Source organism: Dermochelys coriacea, chromosome 4 (assembly GCF_009764565.3).
Source record: "Dermochelys coriacea isolate rDerCor1 chromosome 4, rDerCor1.pri.v4, whole genome shotgun sequence".
Lineage (NCBI taxonomy): Eukaryota > Metazoa > Chordata > Testudines > Dermochelyidae > Dermochelys > Dermochelys coriacea.
In genome coordinates, this window is record NC_050071.1 from 82213482 (window position 1) to 82239700 (window position 26219).

General features: G+C 41.0%; 2 protein-coding genes across 5 annotated transcripts in view; one reads left to right on the plus strand and one right to left on the minus strand.

The window, feature by feature from the left end:
* PRIMPOL (primase and DNA directed polymerase) overlaps window positions 1-5511 on the plus strand; it is a 40753-nt gene extending 35242 nt beyond the window's left edge. For all 4 annotated transcript variants that reach the window (XM_038398199.2, XM_043513588.1, XM_043513589.1 and 1 more), the window contains one exon: window positions 1271-5511. In XM_038398199.2, the coding sequence (XP_038254127.1) occupies window positions 1271-1588 (318 nt within the window). In that variant the 3' untranslated portion in view covers window positions 1589-5511. The remainder of the gene's footprint in view (window positions 1-1270) is intronic.
* Window positions 168-22487, minus strand: CENPU (centromere protein U). The gene is made up of 15 exons (XM_043513595.1): window positions 22424-22487; window positions 20508-20589; window positions 18605-18647; window positions 16589-16742; window positions 15710-15833; window positions 14506-14602; window positions 13340-13471; window positions 11154-11226; window positions 10056-10176; window positions 8706-8816; window positions 7684-7720; window positions 5145-5206; window positions 3920-4076; window positions 2167-3213; window positions 168-1510 (listed from the first exon to the last, which is right to left on the minus strand). The coding sequence occupies exons 1-14, from the start codon at window positions 22470-22472 to the stop codon at window positions 3079-3081; spliced, it is 1377 nt and encodes a 458-aa protein (XP_043369530.1). The 5' UTR covers window positions 22473-22487; the 3' UTR covers window positions 168-1510; window positions 2167-3078.
* Window positions 22488-26219: the final 3732 nt, after the last annotated feature.

Consider the following 26219-nt stretch of genomic DNA (forward strand, 5'->3'; position numbering starts at 1 on the left):
TCAAGTGTAGTGACTGAAATATTTAGGGCCCAATTATGCAGAATTCTCCTGCTAGTACTCCTACCATCAAGGGAAGTGCTAATATAGACTGGTTGTAGGCAAGGTTACCAATATCTCACCTAGACTAAGGCAAATCTCTTCCTTGTGGTCTAGCACAAGATCTTTTAATCTCTCTGGCTATATCTACACTGATCGATGCATGAGTGTCACCTTTAAACTTCACGGAGGATTCAAAGAATACATTCCGTTTTCCATTTTTCTGATGCTTAGGCAAATCCAAGTCAGACTTCAACCAGTGTTTGCAACACACAAAATGATAGTTAATATATAGTTAATTGTAAATCCTAATGTCTTAGCATTAGGGGTTTTAATATGCTGAAACAACTGATTCACACTTTTAAAAATGGAATTTAAATGATAGTCACTGACTTTGAAGAGTGAAGTTGATAATCATTTAGAAAATCCTTTCATGTGGTGTAGTAAAGCAATAAAAAAATGTTTAATGTAAATATTCAACCTTTGTAGAGAAGACATTGGCCAAGCAACCCCTACCTTGAGCTTTATAAATAACAGCTTTTCAATAGCTGGCATTACCTTTCAACCAAACTTTTCATGATTTATTGATCGGTGTACTGCTAGTTTATGAAGTCCTATCTGAAATAGAACCAATTGTTGGTAAGTTACAACTATTTTGGAAAAAATTCTTAGTAAGTGAATCATCACTATTTAAAGCAGTGGTTCTTGGCCCAGTCAGCACATAGCTACAGCTCGTGACATCTGCAGGGCCATACAAGTTGCATGCGTGTTTTTCCCCTAGTTCTCCTTGGAAAATATTACAATTGGGTGTGTAACTTCTTTAGAGTGGTTGCACCCTTTCAATAATCCATCTTTTCTTTTTGCAACAGCACATATCCATAAAGGGTGTTATCTGCCTACAGATGCAGCTAGAGCAAACGCAGCAGTGGTCTTGCAGCATGATTTTCAAAAGCTTGCCAGTTACAAGGCACTACTTTTAAGGACTAAATTTTGGTCCCATTGAAAACTGACTTTTATAAGTTTAGGCTATGGCTGTATGGTAAATGCCCACAATCCAAAAACAGATAAACTTTCCTTGTCAGCTGACCTACACTCTGTTCATTAGAGGTGACATTCAGAAGTGCTCAGCCTTAGCCTAACTCTGCTCCCATTATGAAGCCAACAATAAGATCTAGGCCCGAGAAGTAATGAACACTTACTTTTCAACATGTAATATGTTTTTGTTTTTTTAAAGGAAGAATATGTACTTTTTATGGATGAGAGTGGGAACATAGAAGAAAAAGAAAAAGCAAAGTCACCTAACCTTACAGACTTCTCAGAAAGCACATCATCAAGGACACATCAAGAAAATAAGTCTCCTGCCAAGCTCTGTTCAAATACAGAATGGGATAATGTGACTGACGATGTGTATTTTCTGGAAGCTACTGAAGATGCTGAACTTGCAGACAACAGTCTGACCATGTGGAACTGTGACCTGGAAGAAATACCTGATGAGCTTCTCATAGAGGTTTTAAGAAAACAGGAAGTTTGTGGTAACAAGGCATACAACTAGCTATCAACTAAGGTCAGCTGTTTAGATACATTAAGATATAGTTGAGTTAGCACATTTTATAAAGCCAAAGTTTCAGAAGTCCTGTTTACACTGCCAAAAGAAACCAATAGAACCATGCCAGCATCCTCTCTTTATATGAAAGTGCATAGTAAACTTGCCATTAGCTGTGTTTTTGTACATTGGGTTTATATGTTAATGACATTTATGTGGTTTAATAGGATACACCCTTTAATTTCTGGTTTAAATTAGTCAATAGTGGTTCTGCCACCTGCAGCGGTGCATATGGCACAGAAGCCACCCTCTCTCTTTAGAGAGGCCAAGGACGGAATAGCTGCAGAAACTGAACTATCCTCTCACCCCTAGAAGTAGCTGCTCCTGGACAGGAAAGAAGCACCGTGGAAGACCCAGGTAGATCAGCTTACCCTAGTGGTACCTGTGTTGTGCATGTTCTAAAGCTAGACACAGGCGATCAATCTGGTACTTCTCAGGAGCACTAAATTCAAAATGTAAAAAAAATGCTAAATGGACAGTGTCACACTCAAACTTTATGGACAATGATTCAGGTAAAATTCACTTACCAGGGGATGGAATGTGGTTAAAACATGTTTCTTCCCAGATGTCCAAATGTTGAGGATGTTGCCTACAGTCTGTACTGTACTTTGTTACTTTACAAAGGGCAAGTAGGATTTCTTACCTATATGTGGGCCTGCCAAAAGGTAAATCCATACTTTAGATAAAAACTTGAGGATTTGTCTACCTTTCATTATGCTCACCACCTTCTGTATGACTTGTTATAACTAAGCTGTTTTTAAAAATTCACATACTAGTTTTAGAAATGTTTCATCCATTATGCATATAATGGTGGAACAATTTAGTAAGTTGCCTGTTACAAGCCTGAGACGTGTCTAATTATCTTAATGCTACTTTAGGATGAGCAATAACAGGTTTTTCACTAAATATCAGTTGTAATTTCCACTAAAGAAAATGTCTACTCGTGTCACATTAGTATTTCCAAATGATTACTCTGGTAATCCAATAATAAAATCCTATTAATTTTAAAGCACTAGATTTATCACTGATTCATTGAGATCATTAATGGTTTATCATACTACCTCTACTCCAGGCTGCCCCGCACAAACTTAGTGTACATCAAAGTGAAAAACCACACGTTCCCTTCACAATTGTTAGTAAATCTTTAGAAACATATCAACTTTTCTGACAAGAGGCTCACACTAATTATTATAGAGGTGAAAGATTTGAAGTCAGAAGCAATTTAAACACATTGCTTTATTTTATTAAATGCTTATGGGAGTATTTAAATAATTGCTGCTTCTGTTATATCAAAAGTTAGAGTGCAAACACAAACTACTAAAATCTACATGAGTAGGAATGTCACAACCATGTATATTTAGCTTGCTTCTTGTTTAGGTATATGAATACACTTAACTGATGCTAACTATGCTTAGTTGCAAGTAGAAGGCATAAAGTATTTAAAATTTCTCTAGCAGCTCCTTCTGCAAATTCAGAACCTCTTGTAATCTTGTGCTGATATTTTGAAAGTGACTTTCAGCTCTTAATATTCGTTGCGATTCCACCAGAAGAGCAGGAATACTGGAAGTTCCGTACTGTTGGAGGGAAAAAAATTACAAGGCATTACTTTTAACCCTTTGAAAACAAACTGTCCAATTATCCCAAATACTCCATTTGTCTCTCATACTTGACATATTTGAAAGAGTGGATTATAATTTGATGTCACTCTCTTCAAATGTTCTATTCTGCACGTTTAAGTCAAGTTAAAGTTTGGCTATACTAAGCATAAGCAGATAATATGTCCGAAAGTGGATGACTTCCTTAGACTGCGAGGTCAGCAGTGCCCTAGAAGAGAGGAGACTGTATTCCAGGCCCTGAGCACAATTCCTGTACAGGTCTCCTACACTACTTAAACTATATATTTGAGAAGCTCACTGTCAGTGCTATGCTGCTGAACAGACGTTTGAGCATTAAAGAGGGTTACAAAATTCACTGTGAGGTTGAAAAGTTAGCAAACGCTACCATCTTGTATGTAGGGAAGCTCCTGGACACCAGGGTTTGACCTATATCTATATTAAATAACAAAATTAATTTACTTTTTGTTTCTCACTGAACACTTTAAAAATAGTACACTACATGTGAGTCCTGGATACAACAACACTGAAGTTTTTGCTGTACAAGGTCTTGACAGACACCAACATGAGGATACTGCTGTCTGCCCTGAATCACCATTTAGTTTCTTCTCCTAAAGAGAAAACTTGAATTAGCCAGTGCAACATCATAGAATCAAAATGTACTTACGACTACTTTTTCTTGTGGGTTGTCTTCTCTGTAATTTAAATACTGTTGCTGCACCTCCTTTAAATCAGTTAGGAACTGGGTTGCATTCCTGACAGAAGATTCTCTCTCTTGTAGCTCAGCATGTTCTTTTTGCAGTTGCTTCAGTTGTGGTCCAGTCCTTAAAAAAAAAAAAAAACAAACAAACAAAAAAAAACAATACTTAAGGATTGTGTTGTGAATTTTCTTCTTTCAGGAGTTACTTTGAATGTATTGTTTCTATTGAACATGACTTAATGGGGTCATAAAAGTGTAAAGTACAGACAGTGCAACAGCCTGGTATTTTTCTCAATTAGGGTAACTAATTGGATAGGAATATGGCCCTTTTAAACAGTATGCACACTTTAGTTTTTATCTAATAAGGACACAGATCTTTAATCTTGTCAATAATTCTTCTGACAGGAATCCAATGATCACATTTGTGATAAAGGGGATTCTAGGAGATGGCTTTTGCCAAGGAGTACAATTTAAAATAGACCCATGCATAACATTTAAGGTTAAATACAGCCAACAGTATTCCCCCTCTATTTTGAGAGATATCCTATAGTAATGGAATATGGCAGTAGGCATTCTGTGACTCCACCATACCAGATGCTGCATGTACTATCTTGGGAAATATCCCACCCCTGTAGGGGCAGTTAAAATCAGAATGTATTGCACATGTTCAAGGCTGAGTTCTATTAAGGGAATCAGGAAGTTTACCCAGCAAGATTGAAGTCTGATATATTGGGGGTGGGAACAACGCCCTACACACTGTTCCACACTCAGAGTATTTGTTAGGTTAAGACTACTTAAAATTATCTGATCATGTTCTCACCTCCAATCATGCAGCTGGTGTATTTCTTACAGAATGTGTAGCCCAACTGGCAGACATTATCCCAAGAATTTAGAGTAGCTGGAGACAGCTTGTGAAAATGACTCCCTGTTTCTATCAGGCAGTTCCACTCCTATGGAGATGGAGTGGTTAATTTTAGCTTTCGCAAAAAGGAAGGAATACACATGTTCAGCTGATGCAGGCTGTAAATGTTTCATCTGCTATTTACACAAAAACAGTCAGTTAACGACAAAAGCAAGGGTTACCTTAGATTTTTCTGGACAGTAACAGGACTCCTCCATGTCCACTGATAAGCTATTATTGTTTGCTTTCAATCAATATAATCACTACACATTTCAGCAAATGGAAACTTACCGAATTAGTTCTCCTCTAACTTCCAGCAAACGCCTTCTTTTTTTATTGATGTCTGTGATCACCTATTATATAATTAAGTGAAATAGCAGTCTTTCAAGACTAAGACAGTTAAATGACAAGGTAGATTTCTTCCCTACCCCCAACTCTGCATTCTGAATTGACAATACTCTGGGGGTTCTAGACATGGAAAATCTTAAGATACCAGCTCTTCCATAGATTACATTGTCATGAATTGTAAGTGCTATTTTAGGTATTTTTTCAAAAGGGTCTCTAAAATTTGTTAGCATTTTCCTTCTCCCTCCATAACTTGTACTATTGAACTCACTGTAGTAAGTTGTTCATCCAGGCAGATAAATTTCAAGCATTTCAAAAGTAACTTTTTAGTAACATTTGGCATAAGACGCTGGTATAGAAATTTGTTTTTTATTAATACTTATTCAGGAAGATCTCTAACTCAGGAGTTGCAAAGCCAATCATAACACAGGCACCCCATATTCTCATCTACAAAATCTTTACATCACACTATATATAATTACATTTTTTTTTACATGTAAATAGCATGATGTTGTTTGTGTAGTACTTTAGGATTCTTCAGAATGAAAGGTACATTTAAGATTTTTCTATATTCTTTAATTCAGTTACTTAAGCACTTAAAACTACACCCTAATCCTGCAGGTTGCTCTGCACAGGTAGCACTCTGCACAGAAGAGCTTGTAGCACTGGAGCCTAAGTTTTGGATGACTTCATAGAAAAGTTCTGTCTTTAGAAAGTCAAGTTATAACTCAGAAGTTTAAATGAGAGAGCTTGCATACAGTGTGTGACTTAGATTAAAAACATGTTTTTAAATAGTGATTGTCAATCCATTAAATGTAATTTTACCAGGAATCCCTTCCTGTTTTCCCCTCTCAAGTCTCCTTTTCCAAGAAATACTGAATTTACATTCAAAGACCAGGAGGAAGACCTAGAAAAAGGTGGGTTGAGACATTGACTGAGGACACAGACAAGGTTGCCATCAGTGTCAGGAAGATGAACTTTACGAGAATGGTGGGAGACAAAGAACAACAGCCGCTAACTCCACTTGATGGGAGAACACAAAGGCAAAGACAATGATTCAAATATACTAGAATTGCTGGGTGAAGCTGATCTGCTGTTTTCAGGGCTGGACTAAAATCAGCTTGTGAATTAGAAGTGGGCAAAGTTTTTTGACAAATAGCTTATTCAACAACAAATGCGGTTTCGATCAACCCAAAACTATTTGTGAATTTGATGTGAATTCATCAAATACTTTCTGCCCAGAAGATTTTTCGGAACTTAAATGCCAAGAGAAGGAGACCTCCCTTATAAACTTTAGCCCAGTGGTTAGAGCACTCACTGGAGACATGGGAGACCCAGGATCCATTCCACCCTCTGTCTGATGGGGGATATTTGAAATCAGGTCTCCCACATTAAGAAAAATGCCCATTTCACTGGCCAATGGGATACTCTAGGACAAGTCTCTGTCTCTCCTACTGAAACTGTTCCACTTGTATAAATAATTAAATAGCCACAGGAACTGGAATGTGAGTCTCCCATCTCCTAAATGAGTGCCCTTAACCACAAGCAATAAAGTAAAGATACTCAGATCTCAGTGTTTCAGGAGTCAAATTAGCGATCAACATTACCCAAAAGAGCCACAGTAGTGTGAATTCATTATTTCATTTACTATAATACTATATATCCTATTTAAACAGTAGGACGGGAAATATATTACTCTCACAGCAAAATGTATTATTTATCAACTACAATTGGTTATAAAATAGTAAAAGCATTCTGACTGGTTAATAATTAAAATCAGAGCATGTTAATATCATGTGCTGCAAAGAGCTGCAGGAGACACATTAAAGCAACTCACAGCCTTAACTATAATCAGAATACTCTGCCCCCCCCGCCCCCCCCATTTAGTTGTAGTCACAGCATGCATCAGTATCAAAGCAATGTGCAGCCCCAATACAGTCATCTGGTGCTCAGTAAAATAAACTGAATGGAGTTTAAGCATATATTTTACTTTCCTTTTGATACTCTGACACCATTGCTATGAAATAAAGACTGAATAGGTGGTGTCATTTGTTTACTGAACATATTTTTAAAGTGTTGAATTATTAGACACTTCCACACAGCAAACTTTACTATTTATCTTGCAGTAACACCATACCAAGACTGTGGTAGCAGAGATCAGAATCTGGGCGTTTAGCATATTTTACAACTTCTAGTAATTCTTGGGTTGATACAGGTTGCTCACTGGTTACTGAACTAGCACAACTGTTTAACAGTCTTGCAAGTCTGGCAATAACAGTTTGTTTGATTTTAGAAGTATATTGCAAACAGTGTTATTCCCAGATAAAATGTGTTTCACAAACTTTATCTAGGTATATTTCTATTCCAATAAATTTTAAAAACAAACATCCAAGTTTGGTTTTGCAAGTTGAACATTGGCTCTACACATTTCTATCTCTATAGTGTTTAAATAGAACATAGCATCATTTAAAGAGATCTATTTTACCTTAGCATTTTTTCTTTTCAAATCCTTCAGTTCCTGACTTCTGTTATCTACAGGTAAGGAAAACATTGTGTATTGACAGCAAACCCTATCCAATAGTTTTCTTCCCCATCCTTGTATTCTTTTCTCTCTATAATCACTGCTATAAGACTTACTTTTGAACACTTTGGTTTAAATAAATTAGTTACTGGTAATTCGCTCTGGCATGTCCTTAGGTCCCAGCCCAGAACAAGGAACTGTTATAAAATGCTACCGCTCGCCACCACCAGGAACAAGGCTGACATTCTCTAGGTCCCTATCTAAAAATTCCAGTATCTTTACCATCTTGTTATAGAAACATGTGAAGTTTTGTTGTTTAACTTCTTCATGCTAATAAATTACATGAATGTTCAACTATATTTTAATATTAATTGTGGCAATGGTCCATAAGTAAAGACCAACAGTCTCAATTTATTTCACTATATTATATATTTTAAATCTTGATCTCCACAGCTATAATTACTGTTCTCTACAGTCACTTAGTAGGGTCTGAAAAAATGATATTGAGGAAGTCTATTCTCCATGCACTGTACGTCAGAGGCCCCTTAAAAAAAAACAAACAAAAAAAACACAAACTAATTGTAAAGCCCTGACATGGCCTTCTTGCAGGCACCATGAAAGGTATTTCATAAATACAAGGCTTCTGAGGCAGATACACAAGACATACTGTTGTATCGTGGCAGATCTTCAGCTCTATGAGTCTCAACCTTTCGACTTGCATCCACTTTAACAGAACTCCTTGCTCATTGGTAACTGCACAAGAGAAGGACCTTGTCTCCCAAAAGTTGACAATCTAATCTAATCCAATCCTTAATTTATTGCCTGTGAGCAAACCTCTGTGCCAGATGGAACCCCACTGGAGTTCTTGCACAGGTGCAGTAGTCTGTCCATGTGCAGCAAGTTGGAGTAATGGTGCTTAAAAGTTTTACGTCTTCCTTAATTTAAACGTACAAGCATTCTGACTAAAATTTTACAACCATCTCTACACCAATGTTTTTATATTTACTGCTATACTTACAGTATTAGTGAGTTGGTCCTTGAAGCCAGAATAGAAGCCCTCAATAGCTTCCTTGCAAATCCTAGACTCCACCCTTTGTCTGGAAGTTGGGGAGGAAGAGGATAAAATAAAACAGAGGTTGGGTTAGTATAGGAAAAAGGTATCTGTGCTTATCTGAGTATTTCCTTTCTTCAGGTAGCAAGATCTACAGATACTAACATTGGACCTTTGAGTATAGCAGGCAGAGACAGACCTATCAGGTTACGGGCAACAGCTAACTCTTCCCCTTGAAGAGTTTACCAGTTGTGATGACTTCTGCAGCCAAGAATTTTAGTCCACTCAGCTTTCCCCTCGCCCCCCTTTCTTATGATTAGCATATGCCTACTGCAGAGCTAAACAAAACAAAACATTGGGTTGGGTTTTAAAATCAGAAGGTTGGGTTTTTTTGGTTCCTCCCAAGTTCACCTGGGATTGGTTAGCTCTTTGGACATTGCTACTTGAAGAAAGGAAAGCTTCCTATTCTTCAGCGAGGCAAGGTCCACAGAAATTAACACTGGGATTTTAAGAGCAATGAGACTTTCTGGAAAGCAGGAGGCAATGCCAATAATAAACTACATATAGGGCTTCCTTTCTGCACCTTTTCTAACTTGCCTAGTGAAATAGTACATCATGAAGGACTCTTCTCTTTAAGGCAAATCCACCCAAGCTTGCAAGTCTAATAAGTAGAATTTAGCTAACTTGTGGAACCACTACTAGTGTTTTTTCACAATTGCTAGGAATTAAGAAGTTATACAGTTATTAATTAACTACAGGATAGACGTTTTATATTGAATAAGCTCTTCAATTCTGATTAAGAGACCTAAACAGCAGATTGAGAACACCCTGATAAGACAAAAATTGCATATTAAATGAGCCTCAAAGCTGAATGCTTCAATGGAAATCTAACAAACAGAGCCCATGAAACCTGCTTAACAAATGTAGGATATTTCCAGCCTCTCCTAGGTCTTGATAGATCATGTGCATCTTCAGGCAGATATTGAGATATATCGTGTTCAGGAATAGCTCCCCAATCACAGTAGCTATCCATAATGGCAATATTATTTATATTTGGGCTACACTAAATCTCTGAGGCCAACCTACCTAGGATCACATCTTAAAAAAACTGCCATTTGTATCACAGAAACCTATAGGCAGTCATCTAATATATCCCCCAATAATCTATTAGGATTGCCCCTACATTGTATTGCATTTCCTAGTGCTCCAAGCTGTCTGGTTTCAAGCAAACTAAATATTGCGTGTCAATTTGGAGTTCTCAGTTCAAGGAAAGCAAGATATTTACTTGTAGTCTGCAGTTGTCTTCTCAAACTCAGCCAGAACAACATCCAATTCTGTAATATCTTGGGAAAATCTTTTCAGCCCTTTTGGGCACCAAATCTGTATAGAACATGGGCTATTATCAGCTGAAACACAATAAATGAGTAGTTAAAATAAATTAGAAAATTAAAATTGTGTTAAAAGAATTAAATGCTACACAAACTAACTTGCATATTAATCTTTTAACAAATGAGAATTTTCTAAAATGGGAATTATTTCACTTGTCTAAGATATATGCCAGGTATTTTGTAAATAGGTAAATTGATTATGCAAATTTTAAATTAAAACAATGTGTGAAAAAGTAACAAATCTTAAGATGGGTTGAACATAAATAACTTAAGTACATTGGTGACTGTTAAATTTTACATCAAACATTCTGAATGTCACCAACTCTGCTCGGTAGTGAAATACAAAATTCTGAAATATACAAGGTGTGATGCACATATTTTACTTTGCAAGAAAGTCTGCATTATTACACTCAAGACATTTTATATAAAGCTTAAAGTTTATAGTTTTTCTGAAACATACACAATGTTCTTGTATGAAGGGTATATAGACACTTATTTGGGATAAACCACTCCTGGCCACTATGAGTAATACAGCCCTCCCAAACCCATGCTGATGAAGTCTTTATATCACACCATGTATATATTGCATTTGTTAAGGGGAAACTACTTTATGAATGTTTTAGAGGGTTCTTAAGAACTGAACTGGGAACATATTTTATTTATCTCCATATATAAAGCTAAATGCATAACTCCAACTGGGCAGGATCCAGAGGGAGTCAGAAAAACATTTGAAACGATGAATAGTTTGTCTACACCTAAACGGTCACAATCTTGAAACCCAGGATCTCATGATGTTACAGTGCTAGTGAGTGAGTGCTGAGTCAACTATATAAGAATCTCCTATTCCAATTATATAAGGCTCCCATTTCTAGCGTAATTGGGCTGCAAAATACCAGATATCAAAACTATTTTTAGGAAAACTCATTAATGGCTAATGAGGAAAAGTTACAAGGAAGTTTAAAATTATGAAGAGATAAGTATCAAATTCCTTTTACCAGAAGGATCTAATGCACGCTTTTGCAAAAACTTCTTTGGTTTCACATGGGATTTAGCACCGTTCTTGGGCTTCTACAATACAAAATGCAGCAGATTAACTTTCAAGAACAATTACGTTCAACTATTTTAAACCCATAATTATAATTAACTATTTCTTATGAGAGCACTTGGTAGTAACACTAGTGTAGAACAACCACTGGCATTTTAACAATTGTGTAGTCTAGATCTGCTCTGTGCAGAGTTTTGACAACATTGATAATGCTACCAGTGAACACGAGATGCCAGATTGCATTAGCATTCCCATTGTTGATATCACTGGTAAAATTGCATCAGTGGGAATATTCTGAAGAGAAATGCAATTGGCAATATTATTGGGAGACCTTATTGAAGTTAATGTATTTTTTGGGTCCACTGTATTAAATGAATGGTTTATTTATTATTGTGGTCCAGGAGTGTATGTAACCTCTTGAGGGGTCAAGATGTGGCACCTGGGGGTTCAGAGGACTATACCTAACAAAGCATCAGATAAGAGACTTTTGGAACAAAAAGCGTTAAGTGATTTTCCTGGGGATTCTCTAGGGCAGTGGTTTCCAAAGCGTGGGTCGCGACCTAATTCTGGAATGTAAGGCACTGGGTCACGGCAGCTCTGGTCAGCACCAGCGAGCGGGCTGTTAAAAGTCCTGTCGGCAGTGCTGCCTGGCTAAGGCAGGCAAGTCCCTACCTGTTCCAACACCACACTGCGCCCTGGAAGCAGCCAGCAGCAGGTCCAGCTCCTAGTTGGGGGGTGGGGGGCCCCCACGAGCTCCACCTGCTGCCCCCACCCCAAGCACCAGCTCCGCACTCCCATTGGCCAGTTACCAGTCAATGGGAGTTGCGGGGGTGGGGCAGTGCCTGTGGGCGAGAGCCATGCGGAGCCAACTGCGCCTAGGAGCTGGACTTGCTGCTGGCCGCTTCCAGGACAGGCAAGAAGCCTGCTTCTGCATCCCTGCTGTGCCGCTGACCGGGACCCACCTAAGGTAAGCCCGCACCCCAATCCCCTGCCCTGACCCCCACCCCCAAACGCAGAGCCCCCTCCTGCACTCCAAACTCCTCGTCCCTGGCCCCAACCCAGAGTCTGCACCCTCAGCCAAGAGCCCTGACCCCCCCAGTCCAGAGCCCCCTCCCACACTCTGAACCCCTCATTCCCAGCCCCACCCTGCAGCCCTCACCCCAACCCTGAGCCCTTCCACACCCCAGATCCCTCTGCCCCAGCTCCGTTGGGTCGTGGGCATCCGTGTTCTTCAACTGGGTCGCCAGAAAAAAAAAGTTTGAAAACCACTGCTCTAGGGACATCTGGTTATGCAAAAACCCAGCCTTTTGAAGCTGGGTCCTGAGGAGTGGGCCATTGTCTGCTGATCACCTGTTGCATGAGACCAAGATCAAAGGCCCAACTGAACTATTCATAGTGGTTCTGGTTCTGAATCTGAGACAGTTATGAACTTGTAGCCACAGGGATTACCCACTTGTGGGTTTTGAAGGACTAACACCAACTGAGCCCAAAGTTGGAGTTGGGGTGACCTCTGGTAAGCTTTTCAGCATGTGTGTAGGTTCTTTTATTGTTTTTAAATGTTTTTTCTGTAATGCTTTCCCCTTAAGAATAAATGTACTTATAAAGAATTGTGCGGTAACTTATGACTGCACGCAATACACTGGGCATAATCTCTGGAGAGAAAGCAAAGCACAGACACTGGCCATTTAGGCAGTTTGGCTTGCTGGGGATATCACAGTGTAGGCAGGGAACTGTGACGTCTGGAAAAACCTCAGTCAGGAGGGAGAGAGGTGTGGATCTCTGCCCAAGAGAGGGGACAGCTGAGAAGCCAGAAGCTTAGCATTGAGGCCTTAAAGGATCACAGAGGGGGAATACAGGCGCACTTGCCTTGAACTATGACAGGTATCACACGGGAAACTGCACAAGGTGAGAGGATTTTGAAGAGAAATACTACAGTAGACAAGACCTCTGTGTTCAGTCTTACCTCTGACCTACCTCCTCATACCCAAAACTATTACACTTTCCTGAATACAAACATTCCCCCACTTTTTTAACAGATGACAGGGATCACTATGTGCTTTAGTGCTTAATTCTAAGGAGAAACAAGATTTTAGAGGTATTTTTGATATATTTGGGGAATCTAGTTGGGACGTTTACCTTTTGTGCATTCAACTTCTTCACTAAATCTGTAACCTTATTTGATATGCTGCTTTCTGAAGAGCTATTCCTCAGTGATAATGCAGATGGTAACTTCGATTCCTCCACACTGGACCTGGCGTTTCCTAATATCTATATAAAGAATAATTTAAAGTAAATCTTCAGATTTTTAAAAATGCAAAAGAAAAAAGGCATGAACAGTAACAGTCTGAAAGATCTAAACTCTTCTTTCTATAGTTTTAAAGCAGTACTTTTAAAGAAAGTTTGAGATGTCATGAGCAATCAAAACTACTACAGTATCCGGTGATGGCTTCAAAACTACATTTGAAGGTCTTAAAAAATTATTCACACTACATACTTCTGAATACTAAAAGTTAACATTAGTTTTGACTTTTTTTTTCTGGCAGGCCAGCAATATCTACACAGTAGGGCTCCACACAGGAAGTTCTGGGAATGAAAGACACGAGGACTGTGTGAGCGTAGTGAATTTAACACACCAGTCAGGTCAACATGCAAGACTTGTATGGTGCACTACTGCATAGCTTCTCTCATTAAAAACTGACTGGCAGAAATCTGCCACTTTAATAAAGAGCTTCCACGCTGACAGAAGATAAGATTAGAAAATGTGACAAGAGAACTTATAAGTATCAAGAGACTAAGTGTAGTGGAAATGCAATGAGTAAGTGCTTTGAAGGAAAGCCACTCACAAGCATTTCAAGTTGTTTAGCACCAATATACATTTTAAAAAATAGTTTTAGTAATTAACTCAAACTTCTACTCTCACAAGTCTGTTGTAAATTTAATGAATTTTTCCTTATCTATATTTACTTATGAAATGTATTGTCATTCTTAAAGAAACATACTATCTATTCGTTAAGGAAAAAACCTGCTGCACATCAAGTAAGGAAGACATGGACTAATGAGCTGGTAGAATCCAGGAACTCCCGAGTTCTAATCCTTGCTCGGACACTCCATCTGTGGCCTTGGGCATTACACTTAATACTTGCCCATCTCACAGGAGTGTTCTGAAGATTAATTATCCATGATGCTCTTCAGATTAAAATAACTATACAAGTGCTAAGGAGTGTCAAACCCTTTCCTCTGTCTAATGTGAATATGGCATAGAATATGTTCTAAATAAAAGTTACTGATATATTCTTACAAACCTTGTTCTGTATCTTATTCTCCTTCAGGGATTCATCTTCAGAATCCTCTGTCTCTGATTTGTTATCTTCAGGAATTTTCAAGCTACAGTGATTTTTTCTAGAATAAAGATGAGCAATAAGAATTTTCCTGACACAATTAAAAAAAAAAAAATCAATCTGTATCCATGTGTAACCCATTACATGCTAACCAATGGATTGCACATTTGCCCCCAACATGCTTTATTTAAACAACAAAACCAAGGGTTCATTGGTGACCTAATGGAGGTGGTTCTGTACGACCTTGCAGGAATCCCAGATTTAATTTCTTCTCAGTTTTCAATTCCCAAGTCATCAGCTTCAAGAAGTACTGCAGCAGCCACATATCCCTCAACAGCAACCCCACTGTCAGTTTAAGAAACAGAGTTAAAAGGCTCTGAAAGAGTTCAGCCTGGTGCTGAGCGGCCATAAAGACGCCCGTATTGCCTGGGCCCCAAAGCAGATGAGGTACACTTGGGAAATTGGGATGGAGGGGCTGGGGAAAATGATCTTCAGGAGTTCAACAGGGATGCAAAAGGTTCCCTGAAAGATCAAACCCACTATTTTTTGGTCTTGATAAGTTCACTCAAGCAAGTATTACTTCATATTTATACCAAATCTGTTTTAACAAAGCAGAAGTGTATGAACAAAAATTGTTTTACAATAATTTGAAATGAAGAGGAATTTTCTCAGGTCAAAGAAACTATATCAGAATCAAAGCAAATTAGATTCCCTTTCAATTGTTTATTCCAATATTTTCTTTGCCGTTTTTTCTGAATAGTAGTCATTTGCAAATAGAAGTCTCACTAATGGATCACAAATTTTTTTTTAAAAGCCTTTCACTTCTTCCAGCACAATCCTGACACCCACAACATTACAGTAAGAAATTCGTAACATTTATAGATGCATTATGCCAACCATGTACTGCTTATAAATTACAAGCCAGAATTCCTTTCCCTCTGACCTAGTGACTGATTTGGGCTTTGGCTTCTTACCTGGATGGTTTTAAGCAGGGTCATTTTAAAAGACAGCAATTGAGATACAATGAGGACATTTTTCGCCATTTAAAGTCTTCCTTGAAATAACAGGATGATCCGGAGATCATACCAACTTACAAAAGCAAGCTTAAGGTTTCCAAACATTGTCCAATAGTTTTCCAGGACTGGAAAATATTTTATTTTCACTGTACCTTGTTTCTGCATTTTTCCCTTGTGGAGATGAATCAGATGAATGACTAGCTGACATGTCGTGTTCCTCTTCCTGCAATTCCACATTCCCACCAGCGTCTACAGCAGTGCTGTGTAAAGGGTGATCTATATAGAACAGAAAAAACAAACATGGAAGTTTGCAACTTTGCTTAGGCAAAGCAGTTGACTACACTAGCACTGTTTTACTAGATTTCATACAACTGGGCATTGTTATGATTTTAATGTCTGTCTTTTTCAAATTAAGTCTTATTTAAAAATAGACTGTTTAATTTTTTTTTAGAAGAAGAAACTTGGGGAGAGCCAGGGGTGTCTATCAATGGGCCCCATATGAAGCATGAAAAGTGGTTTTAATATTTCACTAGAAAATAATTTATATATGGTTGAGAATAAGATCTTTCCTTTTAATAATATTTGAAAGTGACAGGACAATGCCTCTTCTCCTTGCAAATGTTTAAAAATATCTCCACATATATTCTTAGGATTGCAGAACAGTTTCATTTCACAGTTCTCACCACCTACAGCACAAGAATGGAGGAAGATGACAAACACCCAAGAACCATGAAAACACTGCTTTTTATATAATACCACTTTACAAGAGATGTTCTACTATGTACTTCCAGGGTTACTATCTGGAATTTACCAGTCTTAAACTTTTATATAGCACCTTTCACTGTGATATATAAGCACTACTCAAAATTAAAGAGTGCAAAAGCCCAAAACAAAGAGGTAATTTTCCCTTTTCATTCCCATAGGCAAGGAGTGACACTGAGGCTTTTGTTTATGGTTTTTAAAATAACGTATGTGCAAGATAACATGTAAAAAAATAACGTATTAAACAATTTAAAAAGTTAAATACTAACCAAATGAATCATCAGGCTCCTCAACTTGCCCAGTCTCAGTTATCTTCAATATCCTTGAGACATCCGGTTCGTCACATGGAAGTAATTTACTGCGAGGATGGGACTTGGTTTTGTATTCCTGGATGGGTATTAAAGCAATGTCTTCTACATCCAACTTTCCAGTGTAAAACAAATTCAATATAATGACAACAAATTTAAAATAGTATTTAGAATTCAGATTTAAAATAGAATCCATGACATTGGGCTATGGTGCAAAACATTTGAAAGGTGACATGCGTGCATTTTCTTTTTTACACTTATTTTTTGAGAGAAAATGTAGGTAAAGTGAAATGATACATATTACTATTTTGTATTATGCTATAACATTAATTTTAGTTGTACATTATAAAACTTGTAAAAGTGTTACTTTAGACACATAAAAGATCAGCACATTCTAAGAACTAATCTCTTTTCAAAAATCTGCCTTTTTTTCCCCCTTCCTTCAGACGAGGGGGACGGGGACATTTTCAGCCACCCCCTTGTTATTCATATTACTATTGTGTGCTCTAGTAATGGATTTCCAAATGCCACAAAACTTGCACGTTAAAAAATGAAATAATTTTAATTTGCTGAAAGTTCCAAACAACAAATGTAAGGAGATCATTCGGCACAAGTTGCTCTATATTAGGAGAGCAGAGGAAAAGGCATGTTTAAAAGTCACTTGTAGGCTGAATTTGGTGGCCCAACCAACCTGCCAGTTTTATGTTTGTAACTCCCATTGATTTCAGTGAGAGTTGTGCAGATGCAAATGAAGATCAGTTAATGAAGGGACATCAATCACCTGCATTTCTATTCTATAAGCATAATATAGTTAAACTATATTCCCCAAGTTAAACTTTAAAGTTTTCATTATGGCAATGAAAATAAATGCATTAAATATTCCTGTTTTGGATGGTGTCTATTTTTATCATGGGATACTTATCAAATCTTTGCCAGGATTTGAAAACTAGCATCACATTTTCAAGCAAACTGTCCATTTTACCACAAGGCACATCACTCTCACAAAATCTGCAAAGCTGAGAGATTACAAAACGCAGTTCCCACAGAGGATGAAAGCTCATCCACGCATCCAGACCCCTATGCCCACATATAAGGGTTAGCTTTCAGGATCTAGACAGGGGTGGGCAAACTTTTTGGCCCGAGGGCCACATCTGGGAATAGAAATTGTATGGTGGGCCATGAATGCTCACAAAATTGGGGTTGGGGTGCAGAGAGGGCTCTGGTTGGGGGGTGCAGGCTCCAGGTTGAGGCCAGAAATGAGGAGTTATGGGTGCAGGGAGGGGGGGTCCAGGCTGGGGCAGGGAGGTAAGGGCTGGGAGCATTGGCTCGGGGAGTTTGGGATGTAGGAGGGTGCTCTGGGCTGGGACAGAGGGGTTTGGAGGGCAGATCAGGGCTGGGGCAGGGGGTTCGGGTGCAGGAAGGGGTACAAGCTCCAGCTAGGCATGCAGGCTCTGGGGTGGGGCTGCGGTGCAAGAGTGTGCTCCGGGCTGGGATCAACGGATTTGAAGGGCAGGAGGGGGATCAGGGCTGGGACAGGGGTTTGGGGTGAGGCTCAGGATTGCAGGCTCTGGGAGGCACTTACCTCAAGCAGCTCCTGGAAGCAGCAGCATGTCCCTTCTCCAGCTCCTACACGGAGGCGCAGCCAGGCAGCTCTGCACGTTGTCCCATCCACAGGCACTGCCCCTGAAGCTCCCACTGGAGCCAGAGGGGGCCATTGGAGCGCATAGGAGCCAGATGGAGGCCATGCTGCTGCTTCCAGGAGCTGCGTGGAGCAGCCCCCGACCCTGCTAGAGCACCGGAGCGGGGCAAGCCCCATAACCCATTCCCCAGGGGGAGTTTGAGGGCCAGCTTAAAACAGCTGGCAGGCCGGATCCGGCCCGCAGGCTGTAGTTTGCCCATCCCTGATCTAGAGCTTCAACAGCATGGCACATTTATACTTTATTCTTTTTAATTTACTGTAAAATTAAGGTAACTTACATCCAGTTTACTTCTTTTCAATTTTTTCTTTGAGGTCTTCTCACTATTAAATATGTATAAAAGAAATTAAATGTACAGTTGAATATACTGAAGTTATTTAAAAATAACTCCACAATAAACCTACTCTCTTTTTCTCTTCATTCCTGCATCAGAATCAGGGCTACATTACATTACAACATTACCTGTGTCTAGCTTCTTATCAATAAGACAGCTTAACCCAAATGACAAAGGAAATGCTCAAATATAAATTTAATATTATATATTTACTTTTTAAAGAAAAATACCAAATAACCAATACTCCTCAACACACTTCTATTTAGGCAATACTTAATAAGAGGAGGGGCATGAATGGCATAAACCCAAGTGTTACTGTTTCTCCAAAGGGTAAACAGTTTACAGAGGGCCTTTGTCAGGAAGGAGTTAACTGCTCTTTTTCTGGTTCAGCTAGTCTGGCCTGTTATTAGTGGGGATTAGAGCCGTATCTCTCCTCCTATTCCCTACCCACCTCCTACAGAAAAAAAGCAAGTGAGAGAGTAACCCTGCTTACTTCTACATGACCAAACCTAAGGTCCAGGTAGCCTGCATAGTGTTGAGTGCCTCATCCAAATCACACTTTAGCCCAAAATTAGGCAACTGGATATTTTGCATTAAATTTAGGATCACTTCTATTACCCCCCAAAAGAAAACTCTACTGCTGCTACAGATGATTAAATAGCAGTTTCAGAGTGAATTTCATACATGAAAGGGAAAAACAAACTAGCGCTTTTTGTTAAAACAAATTAAATTTGAACACAAGCCATTATAATCAAAAATATCTTAATACACTATGCTAATTCAGAACTCCTGAACTGTCAACCCTTACAAGACTATTCATAGTTGGCATGTCACTGAAAATTACCACCTGTGGATTTGGAATAGAATTTTCAATTTGACTGATGACCTGAATGTCGTGCTAATTGGGCCACTTGCAATATACCTCTTTCCTACAAATGGTCCTTTACCTCCACTAGTTAATGAAAATATTGTTTGAGCAGGATTTTCTTTTCGTTTTCTAAGATGAGTGTACTTAATATTTGCCAGGCAATTTCAATTTTAAAAATTAGCTAGTTTAAGAGAAATATGTTGTATGAAAAAGTTCCTTTTCGTGCTTAAAAAATTAATGTACAAAATCTATATTTTCACACTACTGTATATACATATATACACACAGCATTTTTAATAGTTTCTCCATTTGCAAAAGAGAACTGTTACCACACAGTGTTAAAATATTTACATTAATAAATGCTTTCAGTTGCAAATCATTAACATATAGTCTTCAAATTTATACTTAAGTAAAATTGCTGAAAGTCTTTTTTTACTTGTCTTCCAAAGTTTGAATTCAGAGTAGTGTGTTTTATCTAAAACCTGGTGATAGCACTGATATATGTGAGAGGTAGTAATTAAGTTGTCAACTACTGAACAAGCAACAAAGGTCAAGATTTTTTAAAATGGGTACTAAAGTTAGGTTCTGACCCTACATTTCACTGTAGGAGAGCCCCACAGAAGTCTATAAGGCTATGCATGCATACAGCAGTTCACCCAAGCAGAGCCTATTGCAAGACAGGGACCTTAACACTTTATTTATGCCCTGACTCAGCAACTGGGTGTATGTGGGCAGCCCCTATGCCTATAACGAAAAAGCCACCGTATCAGGCCATAAGGCTCCTAAATAAATTGCCTGATTTTCAAAAGTGCTGAGTACTTAGCAGCACCCATTGACTTTAGGCATCCATTAAAAAAAACAAACAAACCAATCTTAGCCTCAGCGGTCTCAGTTTAGGTGTAAGCAGGTGAAGTGTTTCAGTTCACTTTAAAGAAATGGGAGTTCATTGGTAAAGGAAAATTCACAGCATTATTTACTTACAGAGCTGGCATGTGGCTTTTACCATGCATCTTCCTTTTCTTATCCATGTCACTTACAGAAGTTTTGTATTCAAATGCCTTTTCTGAAATGACATGTTAATCTCCATTTAATGTGGGACCTGTCCTTTACAAAAAGAGTACTTGGAATGCAATGTGTGTCTATAAAGTTTCCTATACATCAATACCAGCACACCACAGAATCAAGGTGGGGCCCAGGGGAGTGACGGGAGGTGTGGGGGGAGCTCATCCAAGATGCTGCTGCAGGGGCCAGGATGGGGAGTTCAGGGCGATTTTGCCACAGACAGCCAGTACCTCAGATTTAGCCAGGCAAGAAAAACAGAGTCAGTCCCGTCTCCCCCCCTCCTTCTCCTCCCCTCCCCAGCCCTTTCCCCATCACTCAACCCCCTTCTGTTCTGGTCTCAGTGCATATTGCACATTCTCACATAGTTAGTTGCAATGGGAGATTAGCAAGGTCCATATCGGACACACATACCAGCCCCGCCTCCAACACCCAGCCGCCAACCCCTTCCACCTCCAGATATAGTCCTTGACGTAAACAGCCCCTTTGAAAGCGTCAGCCAAAGGAAATAGTCACTTTCAATGTGTAAAGATTCTGTGCAGAGAACGCTGACGTTCCTATCTGGAATAAAGCAGATATCATGTGCCTGCAAGAGACACTGGCAGGGGGGTCAGGAAGGGATTCCCCCCCACACCCATATTCTCGGTGTGGGAGTTTGGATCTCCTTTCTCTGAAGCATCTCAATCATGTCCCTGCCATTGAGGGGGCCTCGGGCATTGGTATGCTTTAGTCCTTCCTGTGGGCTGTAATACCTGGGTCTCATTTCAGTTGTTGTGTTTCATGAGGTGGTACTGATGGTCTGCGATATACAGGCGATCAGACTAAATGATCCTGTGGTCCTTTCTGGCTTAAACTCGAATCTTTGACAGGGAAAGACAATAGCACTAAACATTCCTGTCATGTGTATTGCCGCAAAGGTTGAAAGCAGCCCCTGGTAACACAGTACTTGGATGTGACAAAAGACTGGTAAAAAACACTGTTGTGAAACACCATGGTATAACAGAATTTAAGGATGAATTCAACCAAATAGCAGTAGTTTCTGTTTACAAGCCACCAAATAAACAGCTGGTATGGTCTACTGACTTTCTCCAGCCTTGTCACAGGTGAATTCAACAGTCACAACACAATCTGGGGATACACCAGCAATGACAACAATGTGGAAAAAGTTAAGAAGTGGAAGTCAACAAACAACCTGACCTTGCTCTATGACTTCAAGGCTAAATGTGCCTTCCAAAACAAATGATGGAACAAGGGATTCAATTCCATCCTACCCTTTATCAGCTCTGAAAATACATGCTACTTCAGAAAGGTCATGGCAGCAATCTCATGATCACAGCACAGACCGCATATAACATTTATGCAGAAAAACATAGTACCTGCTGAAATTTAATTTCAGAAAGTCTGACTGGAGAAACTTTACCTCCAAATTGAATAGATCGATCTATATTACTACTCCAACACAAAAGCACTAAAGAGAATGTGACGCTCTAATGTGGAAGACTGCTCAAAAGCACATCCCCAAGGGATGTCAGACATTATACGTACCTGGGCTTTCAGAACAAACATTCAAACAATATAAAAGATATTTAGGACTATGACTCAGATCAGTGAACTACTGGGCTCAGAAAAAAAAGAGATCAGAAAGAAGTGGTGCAACAGCTGGAGCAAACCTGTGCCATAACAACAAAAAAACCATAGGCCATCATTTGTGAGCTGAACCCTAGGGGACAACAATCAAAATGGATTACTGAAGCCTCTCTCAACCAGCTGGCACAACTACTCATCCTAAATGGTAAACCAGCCCGCAAAGCATATAATGAAACAAGTCAAGCAGGTACTTCGCTTGCTCCTCAGGATCAGAAAAATCCACAATGAGCAGTCTAACATCACGGAGCTGACAACAGTCTCAAAAACTCTGAAGTGTAGAAAGGCAGCTGGACATCTCATGAACTATTATTACACTTTTGGACAAGAGTATAGAAGTGGCTACTTGATGTCTTTAATTCTTGAATGGAGACAATACAGATACACAGGCTGTGGAGATAAGCTAAAGCAGTTGTGCTACTCAAACCACATGAAGACCCTAATTGCGAAGCGCTACCAACAACTATCCCTACTCTGCACTGCTTACAAGCTATATGAGCAGATAACTGGTGGAACAGTGCCAATAGCAGAAGGGCAGCTGCCTGATGACCAAGCTGATTTCCATCCAGGACGTCAATACTGTGGTCAAGTTGCAAACTTACCCCAATAAGCCCAAGATGGCTTTGAAACCCAGAAAATTACAGAGGCCATGTTTGTTCATCTGTCGGTAGCTTAAGACAGTGGTCTCCAAACTTTTTGACTTGTGCACCCCCAAGGTGAAGACCAGAAGACCTGCCGCAGACACGCTGCCGGTGGAAGAAGACCAGAAGACCTGAGGGAAGGAAAAAAAAAAAGTGGCCGAAGCCGAGTTGCCGAAGCAAAAAAAAAAAACCTGCCAGAGCAGCCAAAGCCGCAATATCGGGACAAATGGCATCCCAACCGTGCATCAGTCGGGACGCAGGACAAAGAACTACAAATTGGGACCGTCGTCTGGTCTCCCTAGGAACACCAGTCGTGGACATGCAGAGCTGCTGCCGAAGAACAAAAACGCCATCCGGTGGCACTCCTGCTGCCGCGCACCCCCTGGGTGCATCTCCCGCACCCCAGTTTGGAGACCACTGGCTTAAGACACTGAACCATTATGCGCTTCTACTGAAAACGGGAAAAATTTTGAGAAATAGCAAGATGGTCCAGGTAGTCTCTTCCCTGCTTGAGAATCAACATTCTTTGTCAAGATAGATAGTCAGAAACGTCCATGGAGTAGTCAATGGAATGGACTGCCCCAAGGTCCAGTATTGTCACCCTTGCTTTTTTAACATGTCTTCACAAATGACCAACCAGAATTCCTTGATTTGCAGAGATTCATTTATGCAGATGGTCCTTGCATTGCTGCTACCCAATCAGAAAGATCTGAGGACACTGAACGCATTCTAACTGGTTCGCTGAGTGTACCTGGAGAAGACCATCATACATGGCTCCTGAATGCCAACCCTAGTAAGACATAAGTATGTGCCTTCCAGCTGAAGCACCATCGGCCAAAATAAAAACTCCAGATAATGTAGGATGCTACAATCCTTGAGCATTATAAACATCCGGTGTACCTTGGGGTCACATTCGACCAAATGCTGACATTCAAAGAGCACCTAAGGAAGCTGACAAACAAAAGTGAGTTCCATGAATTATGTACTCCAGAAACCGAACAACATAATATGGGAAACTAACTTCAACGACTCCAAGCAACCAACCTCACCTTGTATTTCTCAACCGTGGAGTACCGTTCCCCCGTATGCTCACACTTGAGCCATGCAAACAAAACTAACAGCAAACTTAATCAATCAGATGGTTCATCACAGGTTCCTTGACACTGACTTCCCACCTGTCCCTATGCCACTTCACAGGGACTGCACTACCATTAGGCAGGATTCCCACAGTAGAAAGAAACAAAAAACAGGCGCATGATCCAAGACATACATGGACACAGTCCACTATCCAATACGTGGAAGTCCAAAAAGAGCTTTGCCTCTGAAAGTCCCTTACCCTAAAAAAACTCTTTGGAAGGCTACAGACTAACAACAAGGCAGGGAAGCCGATGGGCCTGGAGAACCGGGGTTCCTCCCGAACCACTCCCCCAGGGAGCCACTGACCTCCAACACAACCCTGGAGCGAGAGCGGGGGTGGCAAAGACTGGCTGCAACGTGGAAGTGGAAGCTGAGGGTAGACCCCACATGCTAATGGCAGGAGCCTGGGCCAACACTTGCATCCACCTGATGTAGCCAAATACGTGACAGGCCAGGGCCTGGCTGGGGCTTTGGAACAAGACGCTGGGATAACGACCCAGCCACAACCTCGTCTGCCCCGCCCCCTCAACCACCGCTCTGCCCCCCTCCAAGGATCCAGCCCCCCCTCCTTCCCCCAGCCCCGCCCCGGCACCTCCACTAGCCTCCCAGCCCCGCCGAGATCAGGCGGTGGGGGAGGGGGATGCACCAACCGAGGGGTACACGGCCTCCGCCAGCTCCGTAGTCGCGCCGGGGGCCGGGATGCGCGCGTGCGCACTGGCTGACCCCGCGGCCCCCGCTCCCGACCCAGAGAGCGTCTTCCCGCGGCAATTCTAACCGCCCTGGCCGGGGGTGACTCGCTTCCCGCACTGGCGCTGCTCACAGCCCCGCAGAGGGGGACCCGTTAACCCTCATAGAGCCACCGCCGGCTAGAACGATAGCCGTTCGAGTGAAATGCCCCCCTCCCTCCGCAGCGCAAATGGTTTGATCCGCACGGGGGCGCGCCGGGGACTAGCGCCCTCCTGCGACGGAAGGGGGAAGCGCCGCTGCAGGCGCGTAGGCCAGAGGCGCGGGCACGCGGGTGAGAGCCGCGCTCGGTCTGTGGTGGCTGGCTCCAGGCGCCCGCCGGAGGGACGACCCCGGAGCCGGGCCGCTAGTCTCCAGGCCCCTAAGCTGCCCCGAGGCCGGCGCTACAGCGCGCGTTACCGGCTCCGTTGGACTGACCGCTCAGTGCTGCCCCGCCGAGCCGGGGCTGGGTACCGGCGCCTGCCAGCGGCCTGCCAGCTGAGCTCCTTTCGAAGCACGACCGAGCCCAGCCCAGCGGTGGGAGCTGCTGATCAGTGGCGGGCGAGGCCGCACCTGCCAGCCCAGAAACCCTGCTCCCCTCCCCCGACGGGTCGGGCGGTGCGGGTCGAGCAGACAGGCTGGAGGGAAGAGGCCCAGCGAACAGGTGTAGGCCAAAGCTGCCCTGGGCTGCTGCGCCCCCTCTGCCTAGGGCGGGTGAAGCATTTCCCCTCTCCTCCCTGGATCAAAGCGGAGGGGAGTTAAATAGCTCACTCAGCAAACCCTCCCACGAGCGCAAGCCATGAACTCAACTCTTCTCCCCCAAGGAATCCAGGCAGCTACTAGCAAAGGGGTAAACGTGCATTTCAACGTGTAGTTGGAGACTGTAATTTAGAGATTAATTTTCAAAATTAATAAGTTGGTTACAGTCAAATATTTAAACAGGCAATAATTTTGAAATATTAGTTTCAACAAACAGATTTTACTTAAACGTCTCCCTCTGGTGCTGTCATGACAGTTTTTGAATGCTTCCCCCTGTGATTAAGTTTCAGAACAACAGCTGTGTTAGTCTGTATCTACAAAAAGCAAAGGAGTACAGGGGGCACTTCAGAGATTAACAAATTTGAGCAGAAGCTTTCCTGAGCTACAGCTCACTTCCATCAGATGCAGCTGATGAAGTGAGCTTAGCTCACAAAAGCTTATGCTCAAATTTGTTAGTCTCTGAGATGGCCACACATAATCATAGTGAAAAGAAAAGGAGTAAGACTTCCTAGTCAATTCAAACAATACTAGACTACTGCCTGTACCTAGCGTAGCAAACTATAGCAGGGTGCCATTTTCAAAAGGACAAGGAGTAAACAAAAAAATGGGGGAAGTAACTTCATCTCCCTTCTGCCATAATTGAAGCTTAGTCTTGAATAAGCTAGTGAAGATCTATACAAATTTTACAACCACATGATAGAGCAGGGGTAGGTAGCCTGTGGCATGGGTG